The sequence below is a fragment of the Habropoda laboriosa genome, unplaced genomic scaffold (genome assembly GCF_001263275.1).
Source record: "Habropoda laboriosa isolate 0110345459 unplaced genomic scaffold, ASM126327v1 scaffold5, whole genome shotgun sequence".
Classification (NCBI taxonomy): Eukaryota; Metazoa; Arthropoda; class Insecta; order Hymenoptera; family Apidae; genus Habropoda; species Habropoda laboriosa.
In genome coordinates this window covers 1,413,941-1,426,504 of record NW_017100161.1, presented here as the reverse complement: position 1 = coordinate 1,426,504, position 12,564 = coordinate 1,413,941, and the positions used below count along the sequence as shown (strand labels likewise).

The 12,564-nt window shown below is 47.3% G+C and overlaps 1 protein-coding gene across 1 annotated transcript in view; it reads right to left on the bottom strand.

Annotated features, from left to right (window-relative positions):
* Window positions 1-12,564, bottom strand: part of LOC108577849 (protein pangolin, isoforms A/H/I/S) — a 269,457-nt gene that overhangs the window by 236,722 nt on the left and 20,171 nt on the right. Inside the window, exon 3 of the mRNA XM_017941066.1 lies at window positions 1,867-1,970. Coding sequence (XP_017796555.1) covers window positions 1,867-1,970 — 104 coding nt within the window. The remainder of the gene's footprint in view (window positions 1-1,866; window positions 1,971-12,564) is intronic.

Genomic DNA, 12,564 nt, shown 5'->3' with positions numbered 1-12,564 from the left:
AAAACAACACTAATCACCACGATCCATATATCACAGCTTACCAAGCCTGCCCTTTCGAAAAACCTATTCCACCTTCGAACGAAGAAGAAACCAGTACCATTACTCCCGACACTTCGTCGCTCTCCGCAGACACGATCGTCGACGTTAACCATGATCGATACGAGGCGAATCGCGGAAAATTAATGCTCGTCTCGCGACGGCGGCGGCGGTTCATCGAGCGTGAAGAATCGACCGTGAGGATGAAGAGAAAGAGGAAGAGAAGGAGGAGGAGGAGAGAGAACGGGTTCACGAAGAGTAGTAGCTGCTGCATGTCGCTCGAAACGCGACATGCAGCAGCAGCAGGAAATACACGCGAGAGATCGGCGGTAACAGCGGCGGCACGCTCTCTTTAACACCGAATCGGCCCAATTTTGCCCACTATTTAGCGACGCCATGCTTCACCGCAGTCAAATTAGCCGTCTGTCCAAACACGCCGGTGCATGCGCGTGTTCACATACAGATCCGCGGATCCATTCGGCGCAACAATGCTATTCGCTCGCGTGTACACGTGAATCTGCAAATTTCATTCATCTGAACGTACGCGCGGCACAACGACAGAGAGAAACAGAGACAGAGGGGGGGGGGGGGGGAAGAGGGTGAGGCTCTCTCGATTTTAACCGGCTTTTTTAACCCGTTCCTGATACATACACATATATGCACACGAAAAGAGAACGAGAGAGAGAATCACGTCGACACGTGTACAACGCCCCCCCCCCTTTTTCCGATATCACGCCGATCCTCGTTAAATCGCTATTGTCACGTACTTTCGATGTAAATCATTCGCGAAACAAGTTCTCTCGAGCACGACCGATTTCCCGTGTTCGATAAACGATGGTGAATATAGGATACATAGGGTGGAAAATGCTGATGGACCAATGTTTAGGGGTTGATCGTAGGTGTCTCAAGAATGAGAAATCACAAATTCGATCATTTTTCCACTCAGAGATGAAAAAAACTCCTTTTCTTTACTCAGTTCGTTCAAATTATTTCTCAGTCGTGTAACGAATGGAGGATGAAAGCAAATCTTAATGATCAATTTCAAGTGGATATGTTCACAAAATATTCAGATTTTTTAGTCTTCCAGGGAATAAAAATTTTGCTTGCTTAACCCCTTCCACTTCCCCTAAAATATTCGCTGCAATTCTCAGATGAAGACCCAAAGGATCTCGATAGAACGCTACACATATCGAGACGCAGGAATTTACCTTCAAGTGTGAAAGAAAAATAAGAGGAAAAAAAAAACAGGAACGCTGTTACGACGAAATACACGATCGCGATTAATCGTTTTAAACGCGTCGCGGAAAGAGAAACAATTCTAAGCGGCGTTTCCAGCGGCACTTTATCATCGGGCCCCGCAAACGCGCGAACGTTCGCTCGTAAATAAATCGTGAATCCAATTTGTGGCCGCCATAAATCAATACGGGAATCACGATTCTCAAAGGGCGCGGAGAACGCCTCGAACTTCGACTCTCGGATGAAGGAAAGTGGCGACATTGGCGCGTTCCTCGTGATTAAACCTCTAATAGGCTCTAGAATTATAACTTTCTGTCCCTCTGTATCTAGCATACAGATTCCCCCACATCCGTGTCAACCTTTTCTCTACGATCGTAAAAAGAAATTTCAGAACTTCCTTAACACACCCGTTCACTTCTACGCTTCGTTTTAATAGAAATCACAAATGAATCTCTATCCAAGTCTACGTAGAGAACTTTCGAAATCGTCGTTGTCCCCCGCATGGAACAGAAGGCTTGCCGCTCCGTGTCCTTGAGCTCTTTTCTCTCCAACAGGTAAAACGATACGGGAAACAATAAAATGATAAACACTCACCATAGACACAGGAATGGGTCCTCCGGCGCCATTGGGGTAGGGGTACGGCGAGACGAGGTAGCCCATGTTGAACGACGAGGTATGTGGCGTCGGATCCACCTTACCTGTTTCCCCAAATAAAACAGAAAAAAAGACAGCACAGGTTAGCACGTCAGAATCAATGTTAGAAAATTAACGAGAAACGAATCGTTGGACGATTTCTCTCTCTCTCTCTCTGTGTCGTGGCAACAACCCGTTAACCCGGGGAGAGACGTTGTTGGCACGGCGTGAAAAATCGAACCAGCCAAACGCGGGCAACGTCCCGTTTCGCCTATCGACATATTTATTTTTCCACGCTTATCCGCTCGTAAATAGCATTCGAATAATCCTATCCACGGATTCCCCCATGGTAATTAGACGCAGCTACTCGCACGGAGCGCAGATTACTGGCAGCGACATCTTCCACGTTATTACGTCTACATTAAACCAGTTTCTCGTTTAATGGATATAATTCGTGCGCACCTCGTGAAGAGACTTCGAGAACTCGTTCGAGAGACCATGAAGCGACACGAATTGCTTTATAGAAGGTTATTGATATAGGAACTTTACCTTATACGAGCTAATAGGGGTATTTCGTTTCTTTAGACCTTTGATTTACAAGGGTAACTATACACACTATTCGTTTAGCGCTTATTAGACTGACAGGGTTGGTTCTGGTTCAACGGTGACTGAGGGGATTCGCTCTTTTTTTCTACTCAGGAAAATTTCGACTCCATAATTCTCAATTTTCATACACCCCAAAATTACAACACTTTCTCTATCACCATCTCAGAGTGACAAACGAATAATACAAATGTACAGTGTATTAATGAAAAATTGCATCGATCTATTTCGCTGGATTTATGATTTACGAATTCCTTAGAAATAAACAAGTGACTTCCATCGCGTAGCAACGTACTCGGGTCAAAACGGACCCAGGCACCGCCGTGCGACGGTTTAACGCTTCAATCCACGATCTCGGTATATCGCTTCCACCGACTATACACTTTCCGAACGTCCACTCATTCAAGGGCTAAGCGAAGAAGTTCCAAATAGACACGGCGAGGAAGGCAAAGAGAAACCCTTCGAGTTTATCCGTTCCGCGAAACTGGATCGCGGCGAGCAACAAGAATCCGCCACGAAGGACTGCTCCGCCAAGTGATACCGATCATCTCCGTCCGGGCTGCCGGCAGCAGTAGGCCCAACCAGCCAGCCAGCCTCTATCCCGATCCGCATGAAGGCGGATCCTGTCCTGCCTGGCCAAGACACTGCTCTGGTCCCCGTTCCGCGAAACTCGATCGTTTCGAGAGGTAGAAACCTGCTTTCAGGATTCGAACTGATAAGTATCGTCTCTCTCTTCGCGAGTCTCGTCTCGATCTGCCCGCTCTCTGAACCTCGATCCAGAGTTACCATCACCGAGGCGCGCACACTCTCGCTCTCTCCCTTACGGCCTTTACAGATCTTATCATCGTCGAACGACGAGCATCTTTAGGTGATCGGCAACGCCATTATTTTATGGGGAGAAAGTATCACCCTGTACACACGGGCCACGCGGTAGCCACTAACCGATTCTTTTTCCTTCCTTTTTTTATTTCTTTCACAGCCGTTCTCGCTATTAACTCGAACCTAGCGTGAGATAGATACGACGTTGCGTCGTTTTACGTTCTCTCTCCGGCAATGGAGAGATACAGCAGAGGCCTGCGAGCGGGCAGCAGCCAGAAGGCGCAGAGGGTCGTAAGATTCGCGAGGAGAAAAAATTCGTAGCCGGCTCTCTCTGTACAGCGTACACACGGTACCATTGCAGAGCTATCGAGACGCGATAAGAACTCGATAGTCTCTGTACCGGACAATACTTGGCGGCGTGGCGATCGGCTAACACACCTGAGCATTATCCTGGGCCGCGACACCTGATCCGCGAACGCGCATAAAACCACGTAAGTACGTGTATTCGAGGCTTCGAACGGAAAGTTCGGTGAACGTGCTATTTGTGCGATTACAGGGGAATTAAAAAGAGAAGTGTATAGGCATGGCAGGTAGGTACTGTGAGGCTGTTGCAGCCTTGGTGCAGGGTTTAGTATGATTGGTGAAAGAGAATTTTTTAGCGAGGCTTCGAAGTGAATGTGAGTGTGGGGTCAGAGGTATTTAGTATGATAATAAATTGGGTTTTAGTAGAAACTTTGCACCGATGAAGATGAGCTAGCTTTATCTTACTTATTGTGAGACACTTCAATAATTCAGAGACTTATTAACTGGGTTAAGAAGCTTTCGAGTTTGTGCTTGAAAATGAATAAAAATTTGAACAGGTTTCCCAATTCTTCCAACAGTGCGTATTCCTTCGTTAATCCATTCAAGAAACTCTCCTAGCAGACGTGACACATACTCGAATGAAAGACAAAGGTTTCATTAAGATCTCCAACAGATCGAGCATTCCACGATCGACGGTCGATTTCTTATCGACGCCCGGGAGGAAAATGGGTCGTAACGGCGGCTCGACAATCCGCAACGCGAGCAACGCGACAGCCGGGACGACGGGTAGCGGTAAACGGTGATAAATCAGTCGAGAGTGTGCTCGCTCGCTCGCGAACGCGCGCGCGCTTAATTAATACTTCGGCAGCGGCGGTTGCAGCAGCCGCGTGAAACGCTCTCCACTCGGCCTGTGCTCGACCATGAAAGAGTTAATTCTTCGCCGGAGGCTGGCCCGCGGACGGACGATCTCGATCGTCCCCCGACACACAGAGAGAAGACGTAGGAAGACCGTTGACCTTTTCCAGGGAACGTGCAAGACGACGACGACGACGAAGACGAGGAGGAGAAGACGACGCATATCGCGGTGCAGAAGCGGCGAACTTATTAAGACGCGAACTCCGAAGCGTACGCATCGGAGCAATTCACACGACTGCACGGGACGATTAAATTGTCAGCTACGCGGCTCTATAAATAACGCGACACGCACTTGGTTCACGCACGCGACATACCGCCAGCCAGTTTCGAAGATCCTCGTTTTATCGCGCCGCGATGAAAAGCGTATCTCGCACGGTCGCTGATCGCCATCGCGAGCAAATAGCTGCGGCCGGCGCGACCCGGAGAGCGTTTAACGAAAGTTTTATCCGAAATGGCACCAACAACTTCGCGTCCTCTCGCGATAAAAGTGTCGCTAAATCTTCCACACGAATTTGTCCCGGATTACCCGGCTGTCGTAAAGCTTCCCGTTTTATCGGTCCACCGGTTGGCGTTTCGGTAAGGCTGATTAATCGGAACAGCTGAGGACAACTGTTGAATTAAACAGTCGAATGTCACGATACCGAATGAGAGGATTCTTTCATTGGAATTCTATGTTTGTTTGACGGTAGCAGGAAATCCTGTGAAAATTCGTTCTGAATTTGCTACCACCGGGGAAAGAAAAGGAGAAACGTGTACTCGAGAGAGAGAGAGTGTTAAGCTTCGAGAGAACTCGGTTCCACTCTTTTCGAATGCATATCCTGAGCGCACATGTGCGCCACACTCCTCGCGCCAAAGTTTATTGCCAGCCTGGCCCCCTCACCCCTTTAGTTCCCGCCACATCCTTTCCATCACGATCACTGCACCACCACCTCCTCCTCCACCCCACCTCTCTCGTCCTGCTGCGTTCCATCGGCCTTCCATGCGCGCACACCGAACCGAATGCGCTTCTCTTCTCCTCTTCGTGGCCGTGTTCCTCTCTCGCTCTCGACCCTTTTTCGCCTCCTCCTTCCTCTCCCGCGGCTTTGTTTACCTCGCAGTCTTGTTGGAATAATACTTCGGGACGGTAATTATAGATAGGCCGAGGTCGTGTTGCATCCCGAGACTCGTCGTCGACTCGGAGAGAGCTCGGTTTCGGATGATCGAGGGTGCGATTTTAGGTGTGGACGGAGTGGAAATTCTGATCGTTCGTAACTAATGGGAGGATCAGAGAAGCTCTCTGTTTACCTCTTAGAGTAGAAGTTTGATGATTTCGGTTGATATTTCGAGAACAAGGGAAAATCGTGGTTGTGGAATGACGGATGAGTAGAGCACTCGAAATTGGGACACAGAAGAGTCGAGCTTTTGTCCTAAGAATAAAAGATATTTAGCTCAAAATTTCCTTCACGTTTCCATACGTTTTCGCTATTTCCTTAACATCACGGTACACGAAACGAGTTTAGAAGAAAAAGATAAAACAATAATGTCAAAGAAACGTGTAAGTGGAGGCAGAATTTTCGACGATGCACAAACCGAAGGCAGTCTAGCGTAGTCGGAGAGAGAAAGAGAGAGAGAGAGAGACTGTGGTTGCATCCCCCATAGGGGTTGGCGCACGGGTTCTTAAACAATATATCCACGGGTTCCGAGAGTTACCCGCGAGTTCTGCATCGACGGTTCCTGGAAAGGCGCCATTAGAACAGAGGAGGCAAAGAGCGGAAGCCGCGAAGAGATTATTATGGATTTGCATGTTCTGAGTGCCCTCGATTTCGAGCCGAGTGTTCTCGCGGAGCATTGTCTGCACCGGGGATCATTTTCGTTTGATGGAAACGGGGAAAAACGATGGGTCGAGGCGCGTCGCTCCGCTCTCTGTTACAAACGATAAATCTATCCGTTCTCTCTCTCTCTTTCTCGCTCTCTCTCTCTCTCTCTCCTCCACTACACGATTTTTCCCCCTTTCTCGATTTTTTTTGTTCCTCTGTAATCTCGAGCACAGAGATAGAGGAGGGGGGTGACAATGATCATCATGGTGTTCGGTAACGAGGCTCGGATGGCTGGCTGGCGCAGACTTCGTTTGTAGCCCGCGATGACTCGACGGATAAAAGAACGAACGTCCCGTGTCTCGAAAATATTCGAGCGAAACGACACGCGTGCTAGACGAACATGAAGTTACGCGTTGTAATGAATGCACAGAGTGTTTCGGATAGATGAGAAAAGTTTCTGTGAACCGAGGTCCGAAAATGATTTTTCACAGAGTTATACAGAGTAAAACAGTCGTAGATCACTTCTCGGTTGCGTAGCTCTGTATAATTGTTGCTCGTTGATAGAAAATGATTGTCACCGTTGTCATCTGCTATTCTCTCAATTTTGCGAAGCTTCGAGTTATAGTAATCGCTGAAAGCTTCCACTAGACGAAATAGCGATTCTGTATACCGTAAAGACCGTATACCACGAACGAAGTGAAAGAAATTGATATCGTGTGAGGTATGTAGAAAAGATGAGACAAAACTGAACGGTGAAGCTGGTGGAGTTCGTTTTGGGCCTGGAAATCGGGTCTGGATTCCGGCTAAAAAGGACACGGGAGCGAAAGAGCGTGCCGTTAATGCCATTATAGGGCAAGCTTGTGTGTACAGCTTGTTGTCGGCTGGTAAATTACTATAATTGTGAAGTTCCGGCGATTTTTAGATTAGCTCTGGTCCATCAACGCTATATGCCTACCTACCGACCTGCCGACACTGCACCGCCACGGCCCCGGCGGTTCTCAAATTCATGGCCGACAGCCTGCGCCATTTTTTTAGGCCCCCTGATACCGAGAACTACGGGAACCATGTGGAGAAACGACCGAGCTAAAATAATCTGCTGTTACCGTATAGATTTTCGAAATTTTTCATTCATCTTTCGGAGGTGTGACTCTGCGGTTAATAACACACGGACTAATAATTTATCGTGGTGAAGACGGTAAAAATAAAAGCACGATATCTAAAATGTATAAACTTAGAAAAAAAAAGTCTATACAACAGACGAGAGGTGCGTTGAAATTATTCCAAGCTACAGAAAGTAAATTCGAGAGAAAATTTCGAGGAACGAGAGAGAACATCACCTTGATCCAATCTAACCTAATTCATCTTTGAAACGTGACAATACCCTTAAGAGAGGCGAGAAAATTCGAAGAAAACTTTCACAAACAGAACGGAGGAACGAAAGTCACCGAGAAAATGTTGAACGCGTGATGCAAACAATAGCAACTGAGAAGGGGGAGAGAGGCAGCAACACGATTTTCATTTTCATTCCCGAGGTAAGGAGAGGAGAAACTTTCCGCGGAAAGAAATTAATTCTGTGAGCGGATGCGTGCCAAGAATACCATTTCCTCCGGGCAGGATCACTGCTCGCAGATTTATCAGGTTCTTCCGTCTCCCACGGGGGAAATACTGGACAGAGAGTAGGGAGAGAGAGGAAAAAAAAGGCCAAGGATTACGGCACCCCCTCCTCGAACGCCAAAAAGGACCGTACAGATTCCTGCGGAGACCGGGAGGCCAGGCCCTATTGGCCTGTGTCAATAGAAATCCGTACTTGTGCCTCTCTTCCACGGACGTTCCGTGACCCCTCGACACGGGGGGGCCTGTTCCTCGTCGTCGAAAGGAAATCGTAGGGGAAGAGAGAGAGAGAGAGAGGGACAGAAGAGGTTACGGGCAAGAATTTTCGTCCCCCAACACCCTTTGTGCAACAAGTGCCTCGTCCTGGTCGCAGATGCTGCTTGTTTGCACCGAGCAATTTTCCTGGAGGATTGTCCGGTGAAAACCTATGACATCGCTCCCTTAGTCACAGTCCTCCGGATGAAGGATAATCGAGTGTATAAGCGGAAACTGGTAACCTTTGGAGAAACGGAGGAGGCTACAGGAAGCTGATTTCGTTGTATGCAAATAATACGAATTTTTATCGCGTGAAAATGATAATCAGGTAGCGGAGGGAATAAGGATGAATGGCTTGACTGGTCAGGAACTTGATGACCTGAGCTGCTTTGTTACCAACAATATATCCGTATCGCTAAACTTCTTTTTTGAATCTTCTAAAAGTTACGAGAAATTTGAGAAGAGAGAACTATGCATGACCTGCTCTCTAGAAATTTTCAGTATAAAATTAGAGACGTTAAAATGTACTAATTTTTCAGATGAACTAATTGATTCTAGACCGATACCTAAGATCTTTCTTCTATACCAGGGCAATTAAGAAGTTAAAGCTAGAATAAACAACGGAACTGGTTAACGAAGCCACAAAGTCCCAGGAAGAATTTTTGCCGCGATATCTGGACGATCAGAAGGGATCCGGCTACGTGGTCCAACGAGCGGCTCCAAGAAATTCGGGAGTCAGGTTTCTAGCACGGAGTGGCGCACAGTTTGGGTAAAACGCCGAAATGGGAATGCGTGGCTGCGTGTAACCTGGTGACCCTCGACGCGGGAGGTCCGTGTACAGGGAATTAGAGAGCAAAAGACGAGAGGAGCCGAAAAAGGGACCGAGAAATTTCATCTTGCAGACATTCTTTGTGCAACAAGTGTCGTGTTGACTTGGATGAGAATTTTCCCCGGAAGTTGTTGTTCCCTTTTGTCCACGACAATTGTTAAAACCAGACATCGTTTCCAAGGGTGGTCTCCCAAAAACACAAGCGTGTAAATACCAAGAAGATTCTTTCTTTCAATCGAATAGTGTGTTACGAAGAAAAAGCTAGCGAACTCCTCGTGACCGCGGTAAAATTTTCGCCCAGGATAGGCCTGATTTTCATTAGAGAAAGCTACCCGATTATTTATCACCGAGGCGAGGACAGAATCTCATTATCGTGCCCAGAGTATTTGCATAATATAAAGGCGGACGCGGGCGAAACTAGTTCCCGCGCGCGAAGCGATGAAAGACGACGACGACGACGACGACGACGACGACGACGACGACGACGACGAAGCGGTCGGAAAAGCGCACGTGCGCGCGCGCCGACACTGCTGGATCATCCAAGACAACGAAACGGGTTCTCGGCGTATAAAAGATCGGCGCAAGTAGGCGCACCCTCGTAATGGGACCCGGAGATTCCTGACAGGCCTCGAGGCCAGACCCACTGTCACGTACACTCTCGGGGCCTGTGCGACGTGCTAGGCTGGTTAGAGAGAGCGGCCGCGAGGCCACGGCAGAACGGGCCCCCGATCGAAACGGCTGCTGCGCATCGATTTCGATCCTGCCAAACGAAATTTTGAGAATTTCGGGTAGATTTTTGGAAAGGATATTTAGGGAGTAAGAAGGGTGGGTATGTAACGATTGGTAAAATTGTGAAGACCTGAGGTATTCTTAAGAAGTAGTGAGTAAATCGTTCGAATAGTCAACGAGACGAATTTTGAGAAATTTTGGAAAATTTTGATAAGCACTAATAGGCTGAATTAACGAAAGAATTTAGGAATATGAATCCGTGGTACTCTAGAGAAAATACAGTGGTACAAATTTAAGGGGAGATTTGAACAACATTTATTAAGCATCGAAAGCTACTATAAATCTCCAGGATACTCTGCACAAATTACAACCAGATCAATCGGACCGTTCGAAATGCGTTTCAATCTCATTCACACGTCGAACAAGATAAGCGCTCGAGAAATGCAAAGAGGAATCCCCCCAAAAAAAGGAAATTCAATGGGCATCGGGAGCCACTCGACAAAAAACCACAAAAACTATGAAAGATTGTGCCGAAGAAAGCACGAGTTTGAGGTATTCCGACTAAATTACAAAACACGCGTATCCCCGGGTCGATTTCCATAATTCAACCCGAGTTGGATCCTTGAAACAAGCCGTACCTCCGCCGCCTATCTCTCTCTCTTTATCCTGTAGATACATAAATTTCCTGGGGCCCAACGAAATTAAACCTCTCGAAAAATTTTCAAGTTCTGTCATCGGTTCCGACGGAGAGACCGCATACGAAAACTCTGCGCGGCCCGGCTTGACCGGAGGTCAACCTGGGGCCCAGGCAAAAGGAGCCTCTCGTTGCAATCTACCACACCACGGCCAACGGCGAACACACCGTTGGTGAAGCAAAGTTCGAGAAAGAGATGGAGAAAAGAAGAACGAAGAAAATAAGTGAGAAAGAAAGAATGAAAGAAAGAGGGACAGAGGAGACTCGGTTGTGAAGAAGAGAAGAAGAGAAGAGGAGGCCAGGGGCCTCGAGGCAACAGACCTACTGCCGGGGGCCTCTCGCCAGGCACACATAGGTGGGTTTTGACTCGGCACGGTCCCCGGCATGGCAAGAGCCGTGCGAAGGAAAGCAACAAAAGAAAGAGAAGACGAGCACAGGACGAACGGAGAGAAGCAGAAGGAAAGGAACGAGGAGGAAAGAGCCTGGGTCTGCCTGTTTGACCGCCGCCTGGCTCTTGCCTCTCTCTGCTCTCTCCACGACCACCTTCCTCTCTTTCTCGTCCTCCATTCCTCTTGGTTCCTCTTCTTACAGGTCTCTCTCTGTTCCTCTGACTGGCTCGTCTCGTCTCGTAACAAGAGACGGCGCGGACAATGGGTGCCGTGCCAGCGCCTTCGGCCAAGGCTGCTTTGGCCAGTCCGCGCAGCTTCGAAACACCATTTACGATTGCCGGAATCGCCGAATTCCCGCCGACTCCCAGTACCTTCTTCACTTGGACGAGTTACGCGTGTTGCTTCCAGTTGATCCAACGATTCCAATGGAACATTTCCATATTTGTTACGTGAAAAATGGAAGAGGGTAGGCTGAGGCTGATTATAGTTCAGGCAACGTTCAGTGTGTTAACCCTTTGATTTCTAGGAGGATCTCGTCGAGTCTGGTGAAATATTATTGGTATAGAGCAGTGTTTTTTAAAGTGGGTTCCTCGAGATGAGATGTCTTTTAATAAAATTTAGTAAAAAATTATTTTAGAAACAATTTTTGTTTCATTTGACGTTCTACTAAAATTAACCCTTTCACGATTATGGAGAACAAAACCTACTGAGATACTATCTTCACTGATCTAAACAAGAAACAAATTATTCCTTGCAATAGTCATCTAAAATGAACATTCAACTCTACGCTGTTTCACTTTGAAAAGGTTCGAATGAACGAGCAAGGTTACGAACAAGGTCGCTTGTTCTCCAGAGGGTGTTCCCTTTTCCTGGACCAATCAACCATCGCGTTTACGGATTCTCCTTTCAACTAGTTCACGATGCTCGCGAATTCCTGCGAACGGAGATCAAGATAGAAGGAGAGCACGGCCGGAACGCGGTAATAACACGAGAAAGCGGAGCAGTTCCCCCTCGCGTCCATTGGTGAGGGTTTTACGACGGTAATGGGGCGAGATAAAGCTGAGATAACCGGGGGACGCGTTCGGAAGAAAGCGAGAACGTGACGCAGGTCTACGATAACGGTGAAAAAAGGAAAGTAGCCGGCCGGTTATTGCTCGCCGATGAGTTTTTAATCGGCCGATCAAAGAAGAGGGGAGTGACGACGACTCTTCTCGCACTTTTCCTTATTTCCCAGCTCGCGATAATGTACAGGATGTCTCAAAAGTGTAGACACGAATTTTACAGAATGCAGAAACATCCTAGAAGAATTCTAAGATTATGATTCTTACTGGAGAATTTACACACTGCTTCTTTGACACACTGCTCTTTGCACGTTACACGAATGATAGCATCTAAATTAAATAAGATAGGATGCAACAAGTAAATTACACATAATATACTTCTTCCATATCACTAAAATAGTCAATTGACTAAAACAAATGTCACCGAACTCTGCAATTTCCACCTATGCTTCTGAAACGTCCAGTATAAGAATTATCCCCTCCATTCCCTCTGGAAACTAACACCAATCGAATCTGGGTAATTCAATATCACAGCTTCCTTTCTCTTTTTCCCTTCGTTAAATAATTTCACCGTCGTCAATAAGAAGCGGGGCATCGATGAGAACGAAAGGAGCCCGATCGAAATAGAGAAAAAAAAAAAAAAAAAAAAGGGGTC